Source organism: Atractosteus spatula, chromosome 15 (assembly GCF_055471065.1).
Source record: "Atractosteus spatula isolate fAtrSpa1 chromosome 15, fAtrSpa1.hap1, whole genome shotgun sequence".
In the NCBI taxonomy this organism is placed as follows: Eukaryota; Metazoa; Chordata; class Actinopteri; order Semionotiformes; family Lepisosteidae; genus Atractosteus; species Atractosteus spatula.
In genome coordinates, this window is record NC_142720.1 from 21,388,084 (window position 1) to 21,407,881 (window position 19,798).

Consider the following 19,798-nt stretch of genomic DNA (forward strand, 5'->3'; position numbering starts at 1 on the left):
GCCAGCTCTGACAATCAGCTTGGAAACTTTCTTAAAGTTACATTCATAACACCTCATTCACAGCAGGTGTGACTGTGCTTAGAAGTGTCTGAGCCAAGGAGAAAGGGTGTGAAATGAAACACAGCAAACTCACAAAAAAAGGCATCAGATGACCTGAAAATTTAAATGTACATTTGCATCTGGTAAATATGCGAAATCCACTCAAATAATATGTAAAGACAGTACCAATGAGAGTAATAATATTAGCATGATATTTGTCAAAGCTTTGCAACAATAAGGCTCACCGTACTTTATGTGACAGTAATCTGTCATGCAGCAGGTGTGGTTTATCTCTTCATGGAACAAGTCCTCGCTTTTACACCTTCATTGTAAAGTGTAGGTACTGTATCAAAGAGACAAGGAAGATGAAATTGGACCAGTGCCAGGGGAAAATTTAGGGCAAGGCAAACCCTGTTCAGCTTGTCTCAGTAGGAAACCAGAAACAGTAAACAATTCTGTGTGCCAAATCTTTCATTGTCAGCCAGCTTTCGAAATCTGAACATTTGCCAGATCCTGGCATTTACACATATACTGTACAGTAGCACCCAGGTCTGGAATAGAACCCAGGGCCCCAGAACTGCAAGGCTCCACTGTGCTGCCCTATTATAGACTATCTTACTACATATTATCATTTTCCAAAAAGATAAGATAAGATCACTTTATTGGCCATATACAATTTCTTTTATTAGGAATTCATTTTTTTGCATACCCCAGCTTGCTCTCCATGAGACACACAGACAGGGAGAGAAGCTTGGGGTCGGAGTGCAGGGTCAGCCATTTATACAGCACCCCTGGAGCAGTTGGGGTTAAGGGTCTTGCTCAGTGGCCCAAGGGAGTAGGATTCCTCTGCCAGCCACAGGATACAAACCAGCAACCTTCCAGCCACAGGCGCAGATCCTGAGCCACAGAGCTACCACTTCACCACTCCATTGCTGTGATCATATGTTTATCACCGACCCTGCTGAAATTGTATCCCCCCAGATAAAATGTGCCTTATGAGCAGGTACACTTTGTGTTAAGACACTGCTACTGTAATTGTAAGAACTTGGCTATCCTGGTCTTTTTAACTCAGTTTAACTCAGTCTTGAGATGAAGCTTGTTTTGCTGTACTAAGGATACACTAATGAGTTGTGTTGTGCTGTATGTGTTAATAAAGGGTAATTCACCTTTGGGGATAGCAGCTGATAATTATTAGACACATCTTAACTGTGTAGAATAATTCTAGTGGATTGTGTTTACATGTGTCTTAAGTCAGACTCTTGTGAACAAGGCCCATTGAATAAATGCTGTGGTTATGAATAGGCTGGTGATATTTACCTAATAGTGCAGCACAACTGTAGATAACAGATGTTTTAAATTAAAATACAAAGACATTCATTATGGTAAACATTTAGAATATTCGTTAAACATTTTACATTGTTAAGGAGCTCGGTTTCAACGCTGTCCAGTACACTCATAATGCGTTTTAAATGACAAGTTTTCAGTATGGCTGTTGCCACATCTGTTTTTGAAGCTGAATTTGAAGTACAGTATTTTGAATGTGAAACAAGATAAATCTTACAAAAATGGCTTTTAGTTAAAATTGGACTTCATATTTTTTAATGTTTTAATGTTTCTTGATGTTTTCAGTGATTTTACATTGACAGTTTGGCAGTGATTAAAATAATGTTTTTCCATTAAGCAGTGTTTCAGCAAATAAATTACAAGGGTGAATACATTAACTGTCTGCAGTCCAGCACTACCTATAATGATTGTATTTATGCGTGTTTAAAATCACATGGAGGTCATCTAGCAAAGTAGTCAGCAGCCATGTCACCCTGGAGCTCACAACTGCTAACCTACTGGAGTAACCGGATGGGAGACTCCTGGGAAAAACTAAGGTTGCTGCTGGAAGAGGTATTAGATGCAGGGATCATTGATCTAGGATCCATAATGGGGGTTAGGACACTTGGCTGACTGTCAGTTGAGAATGTGTGTTAGGGGTTGACAATGTATCAGGTAGGCTATCAGTAGAAAGAGAAAGATATACAGTAGACAGAAAACAGTACACCCACACTGAGTACTCAAATGAATGACCAATGTTAGGTTTTACATTTCTTCTTTATTTTGAATACTGTATTTTTAATTCCAAGAATCTTTCTTTTTGACTTCGTCTATGCCTGTGGAGTTGATATGAGGACTTCACTGATACACACCTTCCACACATTCTTACCTCAGTCACTTATTGTACTTCTAAATAAATGGAAAATGTATTCTGCGGACACTGTCATGCATACACATGCGGGACAGCGCACCTCCCGTATAGCGCCTGGCGCTATCAGAACACGCTTGGGTAGACTTTTCCAGCGGGCTAATTCATCAATTTATTAATTATTAGTTCCAATTTTCTTTAAATACTTCCCTTGCCCTTCACTGAGTTACTGCGTACTGTAGCTTCCTTACACCAGTTTTCTTTTTCCCCTCTATGGCTTTGCACTTAAATATATACAGTATTTAGAGCTTTCTTTGTTTTTTGCACCTACAGTACATCTGTGCAGCCCTGAGTGTTGGGTTACTTTTGTGTCTTTCTTTTTCTTTTTGACTTACTTTTTTCACAATTTTTTTTTGCGGTGTTCCTCGCCTCGCTGGTGCCTGAGATCTGCTTGTGAGCACGCTTGTCAGACGTGGGTTTTTTCACCTCGCTTCATTACAAATACACAATACATTTAACACAACACGAACCCCTTTACAAATAAGCAACATACATGCATAAGACAAAAAACAAGATAACAGCTTTAAGGAATCCTCACCGTTTAGAAAGACAAAGAAGTAGGGTCATCAGTGTGCGAGATAGATACAATACATGATACAAAAAAGGAGCTTCTAAGGAATACTTGAGAACAGTCTTGTTTTTTTGTTTATGTGTTCACTCACGTTTGAATTTTGTGTGTTTTGTGCCCATTAATTAATTAAGATAACTTTTTTGGCTATATACAATTTCTTGTATTAGAAAATTTGTCTTTTTGCATACCCCAGCTTGCTCTCCATGAGACACACAGACAGGGAGAGAAGCTTGGGGTCGGAGCACAGGGTCAGCCATTTATACGGCGCCCCTGGAGCAGTTGGGGTGAAGGGCCTGCTAAGGGGCCCAATGGAGTAGGATGTCTCTGCCAACCGCAGGATACGAACCGGCAACCTTCCAGCCACTGAGGCAGGTCCTTAGCCACAGTACAGGGCATTCTTGTGAAAAATCAAGCATGACCACTTGGCCAGTGACAGCATTTCTTACTCCACAGGCAAAGTCAGGAAGGATGTCAAGTGAGATGCCAGTGGACAGAAGAGGCAAAGGAGCCTAAACCTGTATCAGGAGAGCTGAGAGCTAGGGAAATAGAGATTGATGCTTGGCCTGGGCTCCCACAAGAAAAAAGGAGCTGCTAAATAAACAACAGAGCTCAAGTGTTGTTTGTTTTAGGGCAATACATCTTTTTTTGAGAATTTTTTTCTTGATTCTCAAATTGCAGGCAGTAGGAATTCAAGGTAGTACATGAAACAAAGGACACAGATAAGCGATAAAAACTGAAATAGTGTGATGTGGTGTACCTCACGGATCTGTATTAGGATAACTGCTCCTCCTAATTTATACTGTATAAATGAAAGGGGTTTTGCAAATTCGCAAACTAGTTCATGAATCTCTATAAATACTAGCTAACTAATCAAGTTTGTAAATAGCTATCAAGCTATTCAGGTTTGTAATCATTCTTATTAAAAGCAAAGTGAGTAAAAACAAGAAGGAACAGTAATGGAGAGAAAATGAAAAAAAAGAATAACTAGTCATAATAATAACATTGACATTAAAGGAACAAGTAATATGTTTATTCCATGCTGAAAAGAGAAGAAAAAACACAACATTTCGGCCGTGGGGCCTTCTTCAGGTGTGATGACAGGAATTTTGCTTTTGGACAACAAGCCATATTCCGCCCAACACCACTCAGACTTGCTCGGGATGGATAGCTCTACTCCCTTTGACCAATTACCACTCTATTTAAACCCTGTTATGTCACTGGTGCGGTGCTCTGTCATTGAGAAGCTTCGTAGACTACAGCAGTGCACTAAACAGCTTTGACCTGTGGGTCCAAAGTTTTTTTTTCTGCCTGAAGACTTCCACGTCAGTCCAGAACCTGACCTCCCTGATAATTTCAGTCTCCTGCCCAGCACCAGAAAGGTTAGGTCACCTAGCTGACCACCAGTTTCCCTCCCTGTCTGTCCCTGCCTGAAGACTGTGTTAGCTTACAGACCTGCCCTGTTCACAACAGCTACTGTATATCCCCTCCATCTCCGGCCCCTGCAGCTGCAGCACACCCTGAGCTGACTTAATCTCACTGAAATTTTTCTCTGGAAATGCAGTATTTTGTCTCCCTGAGTACAATATAGTAGAATTACATTACCCATATCAATATCATTTTATTATTTTGTGTGCTGGCTAAAGTCCTGATTGAATGACAAGTAGTATATCAAAATTAACTACAAAACTGTGGCACCCACTGAAGTTTATGTACATGTACATTTTCAAAAAGCATTTTGTTGATATTCTTTTAAATCAAGCAACATAAAACACAGAAGACAATGTAAAAAACGTAGTCTGAGGTTTCATTAATAATAATTGCTTTTATATATAACGCTTTTTACAAGTAATGTAAAAAGCCTGGATGGCTGGTCAACTGGTTTCAGTTACAAAGCAAGACATGGTGTAAACAATTTGTGTGTGAAGGCAGTAAGTTGTTAAAGGAATTGAAGGTATTGTAAGGTTTTGCATGTGGGTTAGAAAAAGGCTGTCTATTCATGCATCATTTATAACTCATCTTTTATTTTGACATAATATAATTCTATAATATAAGGAAATAATGTGCCTCCCAAGACTTTTGTTCTTAAACAGAAAGCTGTAAGAATAGAGTTTTGCCAATATTGTGAAATTGCATTTAATCGTTTTAGAAATGTTATGTACTTAAGTTTTGTAAATCAACATTTTAAAGCCTCTTTCCCCCAAAAAAGATACAGACATTTCCTAAACAATCCTTAGCGTGGCTTCTGCTTTACACAAAAAACACCAGAAAAGGTGTGTTGTTTGGTATGACGTTCTTTAACTGGGTGTGAAATTCCTACACTAATACAGCAACTACAGGAACTTTGGGGAGGGTCATGTATTTTAATGATCATTTAAATGAATATGAAAGGACACACCTCTTTGTGTACAGCATAATATAACCAGTTATTGCAAATAAGAGTAGGTAAAGCTACTGACTGATACTCACACCAGACAAAACAGTTGTGCGCAGGGTAGAGGAACTATGGACGATGAAAGAACGAAGAAAGAAGAAATAAGGTAATATCCATTTTATTCTTTAAGTATTAAGTTAATTCATCCATTTTATTATTATTAATATTATCAGATACAACAGCATTATCCCAATTTAACAGAGCTCTATAAGAAAAAGTTAAATACTGTAGAAAACCATGACCAAATCATAATAAATAATGAAATAAAGTATATTTATTTATTATGCATATATATTAAAATCTAAAATAGAATACATTAGTATTTAATTACTACCCCAAAGCACATGTAGTACAATATCTTAAGCAGATCAGGAATGGCTTGATTGTGATTTTGAATTATGGAGAGGGAATTCTTAATTTTATGACATGAAACATATGGAGGGTATCATCAGTTAAAACATCTAACAGCAATTATAGTATTTGTTCATACAATTATTTTACCACTTGACTGTCTCTCTTTATCAATCAGGCAGTCCTGGGATCACTTCAGAGAGGTGCCCGACATTCAGGATGAACAGAAACCCAGGAAGCTGTTCAGGTTCATCCACTATGTTATCTGCACTCTAATTGGACTGACAGTCTTTGCTCTTGGCTTTTTCAGCAAGGTAAGGCAGTTACTGTCGATTCCCCTCAATCCACATGATATCAAACCTGATTCTCATTAATTGCTTCTGTATCTTTAGGGTGGAAAAGTGCCTGCTTTGTAATAAAACAAAGACTCATGAAAAAGCAGATTTATATACCGGTGTTATCAAACTTTTGCACACACAGAGGAGGTTTAAAATCTTTAGAAGTTTCTTTGTGAAAGAGGAAAGAAGTTACAGCAAATGTGCTCCCAAAAAATGCTAAATCAAACCAATTCATATTCTTTGGTAACAGCTAGTGTTGTATACACTGTGCTTGAAATTGTGGTGTAACACAAAGCTACTGTAATTAAAAATAAATTAACTGCTAAACATGTATTAACAAAAATATTTACCAATGAATAAAAAAAAGCAAATTCTCTTTTGACAGAATTTCAGTTTTGCTAATATTTGCCATCCTTGACTATAAATGAGACGCAACTACTGTGCTCTTTTTATTACAGTCCTCCCTGCTCCTCCTTATAACAGTGTCCAGCAGCTCTTCTACCACCATCTCAACAAGAGCCTTCGGACTCCTGCTCTTAGGCTGCACTCTGATCGTTCCCAGCATCCTCACGTTGGCCAAGAGCCTTTGGAAAATTGCCTTTAAAGACTCAAAGACACCCTCAGCAAAGACCATCTTCTGGGTAAGACAATAATCACCACAACAAATGCTACTGTCTGTTCTACTAATTGTATATCTGGATTATTCTTATACTGCATGAATTGGGAAACTGTAAAGCATGCAACAGAACAGGTTATTGATCCAGCTTCTGAGTACATGTTATTTGTATTTCCATTTTACCATACATGAGCACTTTTAAGAATCATTCAGAGTAGAGAAACATGCTGTATATAAAGTAAGAGTGCTGAAAAGTGATTGTAGTGATGTGTGTTTGTCTCTCTCCAGTTTTCCAGTTTTCTAACAAACATAAAACCAATTTTTCCATATGGTCTACTGTCACAGTGTTTATTGCTACTCCTTGGTTATGTCTCCTAGGTGCTTGCAAGTGAACTTCTTGTGGCTGCTGGTGCAGCGATTCTCACCGTCGTCGCTATGCCTCATTTAGACATCCTAACGAATGTGATGATACTGAATGGTGTTTGTGCATTGCCTGCAGTCCTGCAAGTGGCCAGTCGGGCTGTAGAAAAAGATAGCTACAGACGGTTCATAGCACCTCCTCTGTTAGCTGTTGTCCTGCTGGTAGCTGGTTTTGTGTTTCTACTTGTTGGTTACCAAATTGAGATCAGTGGGCAGAAGGCCAGCAGAGATAAGTACATGTATGCTGGCCTTGCTATAGGAGGGACATTGATCGTTTCCCTTAACTGGTGGGAGAATTTTTCAACCAAGTTTAAGATCGGATTCCTTCAGGGAGTCATTAAGGACATCCACCACTCCAAAAACTTCTGCTATGTCATCTCCAGCACTGTCAGAATCCTGGTCACTGTGGCTGTTGTAGGGATCTATGTCCCCCTGTCAGGACAAGACTGGGCTTCTGTCAAAGCAGTATCAAGAAACACAGTCATAGTCACTCTGAGTCTGTTTGGCATCCAGGCCATTTCCTCAGCCCTCTGCCACTGGTTTGTGGTGGTGGCCTGTAAACTTCACGCTCTCCGGCGTGGCTTCATTGTGCCCACGATTCTCACGTCCCCGGCTGTGTTACTGGCTTTCGTGTTGGTGTTTGTGACACGTTATGAGACAGCTCTGAGCGACTCCGGTGCAGGCAATTTTTCTCTGAATTTGTTCTGTCAGACTTTTCGAAACTTCACAACCCAGGGGATTGTGGCAGTAGAAACTCTGACCAAGGACATTACCCAGAGTATGTGTAACAGGAATGCGATAGTTCAGGTGGATAAAGTGGGCTTGTCACTGCTGGCAGCTTCAGAATTCAGCTGGTTTGTCGGACTGCTGCTGTCCACAGTCCACGTCTGGAACACCCCAATTCAGCGCATCGAGAGGACCTCAGAGCTCTTTGTGAGGCGCCTGTATGAAGCTGCCTTCATAGACCAGTCCCTGCTGCTCAACATGCGCTTTGAGATTCTGAAGAAACATTCAAGTGAAAGGTAATAATAATAAAACTTTATTTTATGTAGCACCATTAAAGGTGGCTTCTGAACCCCGCTTTACAGAATGGCAACAACAATAAATAAAAAGAATACACAAGATAAAACACAGTTACAATACATAGAGGAGACTTAGTATAGTATATACTATAGTAATATGGTGGTACTTAGTATAGTAGGAGCAGAGGGGTAAAGAATGGAACCAGTTAAGTAATGGCTCTTCTAAAGAAGAAGGTTTTGAGTCTGGATTTGAAGGAGTTTAGAGAAGGTGACTCTCTGATATCCTTGGGCAGAGAGTTCCAGAGCTTGGGGGCATAACAGGAGAAGGCCCTGTCAACCATATAATGTAGACGGGCTTGGGGGACAGTTAGGAGACCAGAATTAGAAGAGTGAAGGTTGCGAGGTGGGGAGTAGGGCGATAGTAGTTCAGGCAGGTTTTGAGGTGCCAAGCCATGTAGAGCCTTATAGGTGAGCATGAGGATTTTAAAGTCCACACGGAATTTGACAGGAAGCCAGTGCAAGGACTCCAGGATAGGAGTAATGTGAACACTTGCACTAGAATTGGTCAGGATTCAGGTAAGACACGTCTCTTCACTCCAATATGATGGGTAGAGCAGTCAAGACAGCACAACACTCTTGAGCTTAGATTGTACTGTTTCCATGCGCTGGGTACAGTTTGCCAGTTAGTTGTCTGGGTTTTATTGTACTCTGTCTGGCACTTTAACTCCCCGAGATACATATCTGGCCTTCTGTCATGCAGGATTTCTAGATTCTTTTGGGGATTACTTGAATATAATAGGTTCAGGGATTACATCAGCCCCAATATGCATGAACTTGCTCTCTAATCAATATGGGTGAAGAGCTACAGTATGGCTACTAGCGCACGTCTGAGAGTTATTTCATATTTAAGTCTTTTCTCTGGTAATAACATTTAATCATGCTTGAAAGAAGCTTTCAGGTAGGACAGATATCCCCTTACTGATACAATATGCAAAATAAAGTACTTAAGATTTAACCACTGTAATGTTTCATAGCCGTTCAGGGACGCCAAATATGTAATGTAGTGGCTCTCTGAAGGCACCAGTTCTGTAGGGTTTGGGCATTTACTGAGACAATTATTAATTGTAGCAGTAAATCACAAAGTTGATTCTTTTGATGGCTTTAGAATCCAACTATGCAACATAACTCAAACAACGCGCACACACAGGTACTAATACACGAGGATACATTTATTAATACATAGAATATGCATGTAAAACTAACAGATCTTATCGAGATGGTTATCAGAATACAAAAGGTATATATTCAGTCAGTTACAAAGTGTTACACATATCAAGAGGACATACGTTCAGTATATCATTCATTAAGACCGTTTCGTAAATGAACTTGGTTATAACTTCTACATTCGATACTCAAAATAAGTACATAACTCTTAGGAATTAAATTGATATCAACTGGTTCGGATAACAATTGAATTCTCGAGCTGTAATGCATTGAAGTTGAATACTCATCCAATCTCTGGGGATTCAGATCTCCTGCGGGCTCAAAGAAACAGTTGCAGGCTGTTGCTGTCCAATCCGCGCTCTCTGGCTGTGCTGTGCGGTTTGCGACGGTGCGCTGCAGATGCTCACTGGCTGGCTAGTTAGTGTTGGCTTTAACTAGCACAGTTTGTGCACAGGAGAAAAGATGACTGTGGGTCACAGCAAGTCAGGAAGAGGACCGGTTCGTTCCTGATGAAGAGCTAGTTCTGAATAGTGATTCAGCTGTCCACAGTTCTGACCTGTTCACGAGGCCTGCTGCTGTTGCTAACCTCGGGTGGATCCTCTGGTTACTCTCTGGCAACCTCCGCTCTAGACTCTTAGAACAAAGGAAAGTTCTGGCACTCGGACACACTGGCCGTTCCGTGGTTGTCCGGGCTGAGTCTCAGGATGGTCAGGAGGCGCGCTGCGAGAATGTCCTGCCCTTGGGAGCCTTCTGCTCCTGGGCCGTCCTGCCCTGGAATTCTCCTTTGAATTCCCTTTAGAACAGTCCACAGAATCCTCTCCAGAATCTTACTGAATCTCCCGAATCTCCAGGCCTGTGTTGCCTGTTTTTACCTGGAGGAACTTCAGCTTGTTGATTGGCTGAAAGTTCCATGGGCATCAGAGTCCCACGTGGGTTACTCAGCCCTACCAGTCCCTGATTGGTTGATCAAGGTGAGATATGAGTCACTTACTCTTGACACTTAGGAATGCAGTCCAGATGTCCATTTGGCACTCCCTAGACTGATAGGCGCCAATGGATGACCATTGATCATGATAGCCAGGCTTAGCTAATTGCATCCCCGTCTGGGAGCTTGCTTCTTATCAAAAGAAAACATTTTAAATCAGCCTGCATGAATTCTTTCTCTGTGGCTGCACCACAGAGATGGAGGGTGAGATGGGGCCGCCTTTAAGACAGCATACCAACGCTTAATTCTGTCTTATTAACAAGCATTGCCGCTACACCACAAACGTAATTTGATCATAAGTGTTTGCGGCATTATGTGTCTAACAATGGACGATCAGTAATGAAACGAGTGGAGACTTCCAGTGAAGGTTCCAGTTACATAATACAAATTCTGAGGAAGGCTGTGAAAACACAACTGAGGACTCCTTGCTGTAAGGTTGTGTAGAACAGGACCCTATTCTGACGGTATAATCCGGAAGTGAGTGGATTAAAACAATGGGGAGGAGACGATGAGGATCAGGGCAGGTTGACAGACAGGGGGGCGTGGCGACAGTGAACTGGTGCTCGAGGGGGGCGTGGCCATGGCAGACAAGCCCAAGGAGTCCAGGGGGGAAAACCAGGGCGAAGTCCAAAAGTCCAAAATCGGGAAATCCAAACGAGACGATAACAAGACACAGTTAAAACCCAGATCCGGCGCAGGGACTGGGAATAAAAGCAGGATCATGAGGCCAGGCACTCTGAACCCCGGACTTACTGTAGGTGGTCAGGACGCTGGTAGGAGACCTATGCCCTCAAGCTGCGGACGTAGGGCGACTTGGTGGTTGGTGGGCCTCCGGGCGTCAGTCTTCCAATGCAGAGTCGGGAGTAGCGCCAGGCCTAAGATGGGGCAGGATTGAGGGCAGGTGCACGGAATAAGCCAAAATGTGAAAAGAGCCGGAGCGCCCTTAAGAGGAGGGATTACGATCGTGACACTTGCATTCAGTCTTTTATGAGAAATGCAGCAGCTCTGAAAAAAGACCTAAAAAACCTTTAGAAATTTGTATTTATTCACCAAGCAATGTAAATGTCTAGAAAACATGAATCATCAAGAAGGTGAATACTAGATGTCCCAAAAGGTTATACAGAAGACGTACATATTCTTTATACCACAGAATAACAGACATCTCTGTTGAATATATTTTGTTGTCTCACCAGAGTTCACAAAGACCCAGTGAAAGTTTACCTGTGTGCTACAATGTGGCACGAGACGTATGATGAAATGATGAAAATTCTCATCTCAATGTTCAGGTAAAACAGTGGAAAGCAAATTAAAACAAAAGAATATAGAAAGTTGTAGGACAAGTACAGTGGAAAATTGCTAGTTTTATAAGCTTTGCTATATACTCATTTCTTGGAAAGTGGAAAACTGAAATTTTAAATTTTGGAAATAATGTTAATGGTATACTTTAGAACTAGTTATGAAGTATTGTGCTTAATACAATCTTTGGAGTTTCACATTAGACAACCTGCAATGTACTGTATAAAGTGATGTTCAAAACCCACAGAAGGCAGCATCATGCTTTGATCATCTCCTGATATCTGAGGGCAGCCAGGTGAAGACACTGATACTGAGTGGCGTGGGTGTGCTGGAGAACATTGTGCTGTTTGCATTGTGGGAACCAGGACTTGAACATTTAGAGCAACTGGATTCTGCGTTGAGTGCACATCCACACATTAACAAGAGTCTTCTGTTCTTTGTTACAAGGCTGGACAGACACAGGCCAAAGAAACATGGGAGGACAGACATGAGCTTTGAAGCCCACATTTTCTTTGATGATGCCTTTGAGGAGATCGAAGATGCACAGGGTGTCAAGAAGCACTGTGTGAATGAATACGCTGAGACCTTGGTGGAAGTTATCAAAGAAGTCTATGTGTAAGCACCAACCTCCTAGTGTTTGTCACTGAACTGTATTTCTGCCCTCTTTGTCAAAGATTATAGCTCCACTGGGTCTACTCAATTAGTAAAGTGCCACCTTAGTGATAAAACACATTTTTACTGACTCCCCTCAATGCTCTTATTGACAAATAATTGGTAAAACTCTACTAATATGCTTCTTGTTCTTACAGGGTGTTCAGTGATGAAACACACAACATATTTAATGGAGCCAAACCCCTCTCTGATGCTGGAGAACAGAAAATCATACAAACTCCCTACGGTGGCCGTCTTTGTTACAAACTTCCACGTGGAAACCTGCTGATCGTCCACTTCAAAGATAAACAACTGATTCGGCACAAGAAGCGCTGGTCTCAGGTACGTCGTCCACACCTGACCCTTCCTGTTTAACTGTAAGGATTGTTGGTAATGAACAAGATGGTGCTGTGAGAATAGATTTATACTAGCGCTAGAGGAAATGTTAATCCAGGTTTAATAATCATCTTTAGATATTCTCAAATTATGTAGACATACAGAAAAGTGTTACAATATAGTAAAATCAGGTCCAGTGAAACAAAGTGGGATGATCCAGTTTTTGTACTACACCTCCAAGATAGCAGCCTTTGTCATGATCATCTACATCAGGCTCTGCATTTTGCACACATACAAGCCACTAGATTGTGCTATGTCTTTGTCTGCCCCAGCCTGTGCTTGGTGTTGTGTCATACTGTATATACAGGATATTATCTCCCTTTATATAAACAGAATGACAGTAACAACCAAACCGGTGTGTATTTCTTTCAGATCATGTACCTGTACTATCTGCTGGGCTGGAAGCTTGACAGGAAATACTTTGAGAAGCAGGAGAACGGCGAAGATGTGAAAACTCTACAGGAGCAGCTGAAGGTACGAATGACTTGAAAACACAGGAGAATCCTGGATTTCTGGATTTCTCAGCAGTCCTGTGTTTCCTAAATCACTGCATCTTCTGGCCCACAGAAAGAAAGACACAACACATACATTCTAGCCTTGGATGGAGACACTGACTTCCAGCCTGCGGCAGTCATGCTGTTGGTGGATCGTCTCAGGCTGTATGCTGATGTGGGAGCAGCCTGTGGCAGGATTCACCCGACTGGCACAGGTATGAAGGGCTGCCTCTCTCGAGGATCAGACAGCTTCACTGACTGCAGGAACAATGTCCTGAGCTCAGAGCGAGGTGTTCCCTGTGTTTTCATTCTGCCTTTATGCACTTTAAAATCACATTTTTAAATAGTGTGACAATGCATATGAGCAGGTCTTTAAGGCATCATAACAAATTGAATTAACCTCAAATTTTGAAACTCATGTTTTTATTTTTTTATATTTTTTCTGTTCAGACAATATAAGTATTTCTTTTGGAACCCCTCATTTGCATGTAAGAGCATATTTAATACACATTCATGCTGTCAGTTATAATTGTTGAAGCTCCAGGTATAAGAGTGGCTCTGCAGGGGTTTTATCCCTCCTGAGATGAAGCTGCAGCTGGTGCTGTTGTTCTAGGCCCTATGGTGTGGTACCAGAAGTTTGAATACGCTGTTGGCCACTGGCTACAGAAGACAGCAGAGCATGTGTTTGGCTGTGTGCTCTGCAGCCCCGGGTGCTTCAGTTTGTTCAGAGGAGCCGCCCTCATGGATGACAACGTCATGAAGAGATACACCACCAAGGCCACAGAAGCAAGCCAATATGTGCAGTATGACCAGGGTGAGTGTCTCACAGGGGTCATGAGGGGATCTCACATTTTTTTAGTTTTACACAGCAGGTTCATGAGGTACAGATACTCTTAAAGAGAGAAATAAATTAATTAAGAATTAGTCCTGCTAACAGTTTGAGTACAAGGAAATTAATAGTGTAAAAATATAGATCACCCCTACTGATCAGGAAATACCTCTTGTCTTCAATAATTTTCCTGGAACAATTTTGTGCTTGTTGAATAAATGTACAATAGCTTAAAAGACCAAACTAACACCAGATTCAGATCACACAGATTAAATTTGCAGACTCTGTACAGGAGGAGTGAATTCCGGGGAACAGGACGCAACCAATCCAATTTCAGACATTCATTCTGGCCAGCGCTAATTCGCTAAGAGCTAATACAAAGTGAGACTGTTCCCATGAAATACTTAATTTTCCAAAGGAAAACATATACTTTGAACTGAAGATAAATGGAGACTACTATCCATCCATTTACAGAAATGCTTCTTAATACTGTATGAGTGACAAATTGTACAGCAGATTTACAAAGAAAATTAAAAATCTCCACAAATCTGAAAAATACAACTCTTTTTGTTAAACTCAAGTTGAGTCCATTCAGTGCTCAGTAGTTGATAGGTTTTGGTTCATCAATGTGGAATCCAGTAGGTGAGCAATTTCAGGAGTTTTGGCTCAATATTGTCTTCTTTCTTCTTCTCTTTCCTAAATCTCTTCCACTCCTGCGTACACATGAGCCTGGCTGGTCAGAAAGTTCACGTCTCAAAGTCGGCCAGATTTCCGGTGTGCCCACTCACTTAGGGGCTGCTAACAGACCAGATAATGTGAGCTGCTCATACTCACTCTGTTTAGTCACTCAGACGATCACCATTGAATTGTTTCATGCCATTCACTCCAGCGCCACATTGGGCCTCTAAGGAACTGAGACCATGAAAGTAACAAACTCATCCCAAACATGCTCACCAGGTGAGGACCGCTGGCTGTGCACACTGCTGCTGCAGCAGGGCTGGAGAGTGGAGTACAACGCTGCCTCAGATGCCTACACCAACGCCCCCCAGGAGTTCAAAGAGTTCTACAACCAGAGGCGCCGCTGGGGACCCTCCACCCTGGCAAACACCATCGACCTTCTGGGCACGGGCTCACTGACGGCACAGAAAAACAGGTCCATTTCCAGGCTTTACATTGTCTACCAGGTATTCACCATGATCTCCACCATCCTGGGGCCTGCCACCGTGTGTTTGATGATTGCAGGTAAAGAGCGCTTCACAGCACACATGTGCATTTGCTGGTGTTCTTAACAGGAAGAAGGTTTAATCCTGTTCGCTTGATTACTTGCCTACAGGAAGCTTCTCGTTTGTCTTCAACATCGATCCTAATGGGGCCCTTGTTTTGGCTATCGTGCCCCCTGTCATCTATCTGGTGCTCTGCTTCAGACTAAAATCTGACACCCAGATCTCCATCGCTGCCTTCTTGAGTGTTATCTACGTGTTCCTAATGACAGCCACTGTCCTCTCGATTATAGGTAAGTGATCCAGCAGGAAAACAGTATAATGAGCTTCAATCAGATTTTTTTATTCTAAATGCTGTCACCAAAGATTCAAACACACTAAGAAAACAGCACAATTTGTGCATATTTTTCAATAGAGCAAAATAAATCACACACAAAGGTTAAAGATGCATGTTTCTGGTATGGTTGTTCTTCATTATATTGTGATCTGTTATGAATTATCCTGTTACTTTCCATCCTGCCATCAATTCTAAAGATAGTTGATTCATCACAATGTTCTGACTCCTCATATTCTCACAATCTGCAATTGCACATCCAGTGATCAGAACTTTTTCTTATTGTTCTTCAGGAGAAATGGTCAAGGAGCAAACGTTTGTGACTCCCAGCGGTCTGTTCTTCATATCTTTAGTCATTCTCAATCTAGTAACAGCAGCACTTCACCCACAGGAGTTCCCTTTGCTTGTACACGGGCTGCTCTACTTCATCAGCATCCCCAGTGGATATCTGCTGCTGACCATATACTCCATAGTGAACATGGACAATGTATCCTGGGGAACTCGGGAAACTGGCAGCCAGGCCAAGGCAGCCCCCCGCAGAGCTCCTCAGAAACATGTGGCTTTTGAGAAAACATGCAAATGCCTCTGTTGGAACATCGAGATACAAGTGAACAGAGATGAGAAAGTAGAAGCAGCTCCAGAGCTCCAACTACAAGCCCAGGAGGACAGAGCTGGAAGTGGAACCAGCCCATCAGAGCTCCACAACCCCAGGTGCACAGGGCGTCAGACCTGGTCTTTTAGAGCATTGACAGTATGTTTTGGGGCAGAATATTTCTTCACTTACTCTCTAAAAATGACTAAATCCTATGCCACCTACTTTGGCATTTTTAAGTAAAAGAAAAAAATGTAAATTTGGTTTTAGAAGTCAGACATAAAGGATAACTGAGACAACTCAAAAATCGTACATAAAATAATTAAAACCCCCTTGTGTTTCTACAAACAGATGAAGAATTCACAGAAAAGCACTACATATTTGTTTTGCGTTAATTTTTATCTGAAACCTGTGGATAACAGGAGATGCAGTATGAGAGTTTTGAGAGTGTCACTGGGTAAATGCTGTAATTTATGTCTATATTTCATGCTAATTTGTTCTATATATTTTTTGTTTTAGTGAAGAAGATTCCACCCCAGATGACAGTAAGTGTGAAAAACACCTACAATGTTATTCTTTAGTGTACACACAAATAGTTACTGTCGACAGATAACATTATTCTTTGAGCCACAGAAATATTATATTTGATTATTTAGCTTGTCACACAGCAGTTCTTCTCTTTTTATATCAAAATGCAATTCTTTGACCTTCTTGTGTTGTTTTGCAGTATGGATGACACAGCTACAAGAGAAGTCAGATGATCTTGAACTGAAGGAAGACACTCTTGATGATGTGAGCTCCTCAGTTTTAACCTGGCTTTCACGGTTCTTGTGTATTTCCCATAAGTTTTAGATCCTCAAATCTATATGATAATAATCTAGATTTTTAAATAATTCCTTTCATGATTTGTCATCTCAAGACACTTCATAAAAAATCTTCAACAACAGACAGATTTAGAACAGTAATCTGATGGAAAGAATCTGATGGAGAGAAACTGCTTGATTCTACAGTTTTGCATTTATTGCCACCTTTTCCTTTTCCTTTCCCTGTTTGTCCCTAGGATGAAGTGCTCTTCTGGGAGGATCTCATAGAGAAGTACCTAAAGCCACTGTCTGAAGACAAAGCCAAGCAAGCCCAAATTAAAAAAGACCTCAAAAGCCTCAGAAACAAGGTACAGCTCTGTGCAACCTGATGGAGACTGGCCTTTTCATTTGCACCAGGAGAGAAGCAAAAGGACAAAGAACAGTTTGCAAAGTGAAAAGAGTATGACTACAGCACAGTGACTCCCTGTCATGTGGGTCTTACAGAGACAATCCGTAGTGGACAGCACCATCTTTCCCTACAGATCACTCACATCACAATTCATCATGCACTGGGTTCAGTTCCGTTCCACACATCACTGTTTTACTACTTTCAACAACATAGTTTCTCTGAAACACATATATTGCATTTACAGTAATCATGGGTCTTTTCTTCTCTATTTCTTTACAGGCCACTTTCACTTTCTTCATCATCAATTGTTTGTGGCTGGTGGCCACATTCTTCCTCCAGGCTATTGGCTCTTCAGTTAGTATCAGGATTCCAAAGATTTTATCAAATGGATCAATAGCAGGAGGCCAGAACATTTTTATAGATCCAATTGGGCTGATGTTCCTGTTGTCCTTTGCTGGCCTGCTGCTCATTCAGTTCATTGCTATGGGATACCACAGGTACGTCTGTTACCACTTTCCCAAGGTTTAGGCATTTTATTATTTTTCTACATCCTATTCTCATTCATTAGCTTCCATCATTAGCTTCCCATGGTGTGAGCACACAGTAAGATTTTTATGTTGCTCACCGTTGAATGTAGGTCTACCAGTTTAATGGAACAGCCATCTCAGTAGGTTTTGCTCTGTGAATAAATTAGTAAATGAAGTCATTACTGCCATCTCAGTTTACACCCCTTTCAATGTATACAATTGTAATCAGATTACTCTTGAGATCCTTGTGAGCCTTTTATTAATTTAATGTGTTTGTGTCATCTGATTCCTACAGAATCTACACACTTATACACTTCATAGCCTATATAGGAACAGAACCTAAAGAATCAAAAAGAAACTTGTCCCAGAAGTCCCTGGAAAACGTGAAGGATACTGAAAAGGTAAAGGATTTTCTGACTTTTTCTGTCCGGTTTGCAGTGTTTTACACCTCCAGATCAAGAAGAAATCAGAAGATGGTGAAATTAGAAGTGTTAAATCTGACCAAATCATGTTTAAACACCATCTTCCAAAACCAGATTCAAATCAAAATGGTTAATTGAAAAACTGGTTTGTTTGTTTGAACAGTTGCTATGAAAGTATTGACCGGGACAGTGTTTACTGCAGGTTTGGCCAAAGGCAGAAGCACATTTTCTGTGCAGTTCGACAAGATTTAAAACAGAAACTTGTATGTCACAAAAAGTGTATCATTGCAGGACCATTGATATCGCTTATTTTCAGAGAAAAAGATGAATGTGAACCTCATATTTCTCCTGCAGTATTTTTTGTAAATGGCTGGGCTCAAGATCTCTTCAGGACTCCAAGAACTGCGTGAGAACCTGATGGCAGCTCTGACAGTTCAGCTCTGTTTAACTGAGAGTCCAGCATCATGTCAACCAGCTGCACCTCCTTAAATCTCTTTCTGTTGAAGCACAAAACACCTGAACAGAATCAACTGCCCTGCAGGCTGAATTAGACAAGTAACTTCCTTGTGTGACCAGTAGTCAAAATGAAGCTGAACAATGAGACCAAGTATATTAGTATTAGACTGTATTTACAGTACTTTGTAAGTAAGTATATATATTTTGAAGATTATATGTTTATTTAATATTAGTCATCATAAGCCATGCTGTATGTATTGTTTTCTCCTATTCTCTAATTGAAGAACATTGTTTTTTGTAGAGCTAAATAACTGAGAGTCTGTCAGGAAGTATTGTGTTGTGTCAAAAGGTAAATTTGTCAAATACTGACGTGTGTTTTCCTGCATAACCAAAGACAAAAAAAGAAGAAAGTAGCCTAGTGCTGAAAAAGTCCTTTATCACAGATAAAGTCCTTCATCATATTATTCTATTCCATCGAAGAGAAATACACTTACTTCAATTGAAAGATTATATACACTACATGTAGAGTTCTCTGTGCCATAGAAATAGATGTTGTATTTTTTTCTCTTTGTATGTTTTATGTTCCATATGTTTAAATTTAATAAAATATTCCATGATTTATTTATGTTTTGAATTTCTAGATATGATGTGTTTAAGATTTCTTGTCTTACTGATGGCATTCTCATTACTCATTACTGTTCACACTCTTCTGCTCTACAGAAGTCCATAGTAATTTGTTTTCACGAAATTTGAAGACATATCTAGAAAATATTTTTTCACATCATTTGCAAAATCTAATTCTGAATTTCAGGTATTTTAGTTTTTAAAGAGTCCAGTTGGTAAAGTGAAAATGTTGACTTAAAAATAGGTGTGGTGAAATGATCGGATTAAGGTCTAGAGATATCCTGTAGATATTCATCTTCATGAAAGTAAGCTGGAAAGACTGGATAGTGTCCGAGTGTTCTTATCCACTTCAGTTTGTTTAGGAATCCTGAATCCTGATTGGATATATTGACTTTTAAATGTAAAGAAGTCGATTTGTGTAAATACTGTGGTTTCCAAATATTTACTTTTGACAAATTATCAAGTGATAAATAATTTGAAAACCTGTGAGTCATGAT

General features: G+C 40.5%; 1 protein-coding gene across 1 annotated transcript; it reads left to right on the forward strand.

The window, feature by feature from the left end:
- The first annotated feature begins 5,327 nt into the window (after positions 1-5,327).
- Positions 5,328-18,815, forward strand: LOC148820250 (chitin synthase chs-2-like). The gene is made up of 19 exons (XM_088934120.1): positions 5,328-5,398; positions 5,822-5,957; positions 6,440-6,622; positions 6,976-8,039; positions 11,442-11,534; positions 11,992-12,159; positions 12,354-12,537; positions 12,964-13,065; positions 13,159-13,300; positions 13,699-13,899; positions 14,872-15,156; positions 15,248-15,427; positions 15,762-16,179; positions 16,580-16,605; positions 16,788-16,852; positions 17,121-17,231; positions 17,552-17,769; positions 18,095-18,200; positions 18,576-18,815. Exons 1-19 carry the CDS (start codon positions 5,364-5,366, stop codon positions 18,585-18,587), a joined length of 3,729 nt encoding a protein of 1,242 aa, XP_088790246.1. The 5' UTR covers positions 5,328-5,363; the 3' UTR covers positions 18,588-18,815.
- Positions 18,816-19,798: the final 983 nt, after the last annotated feature.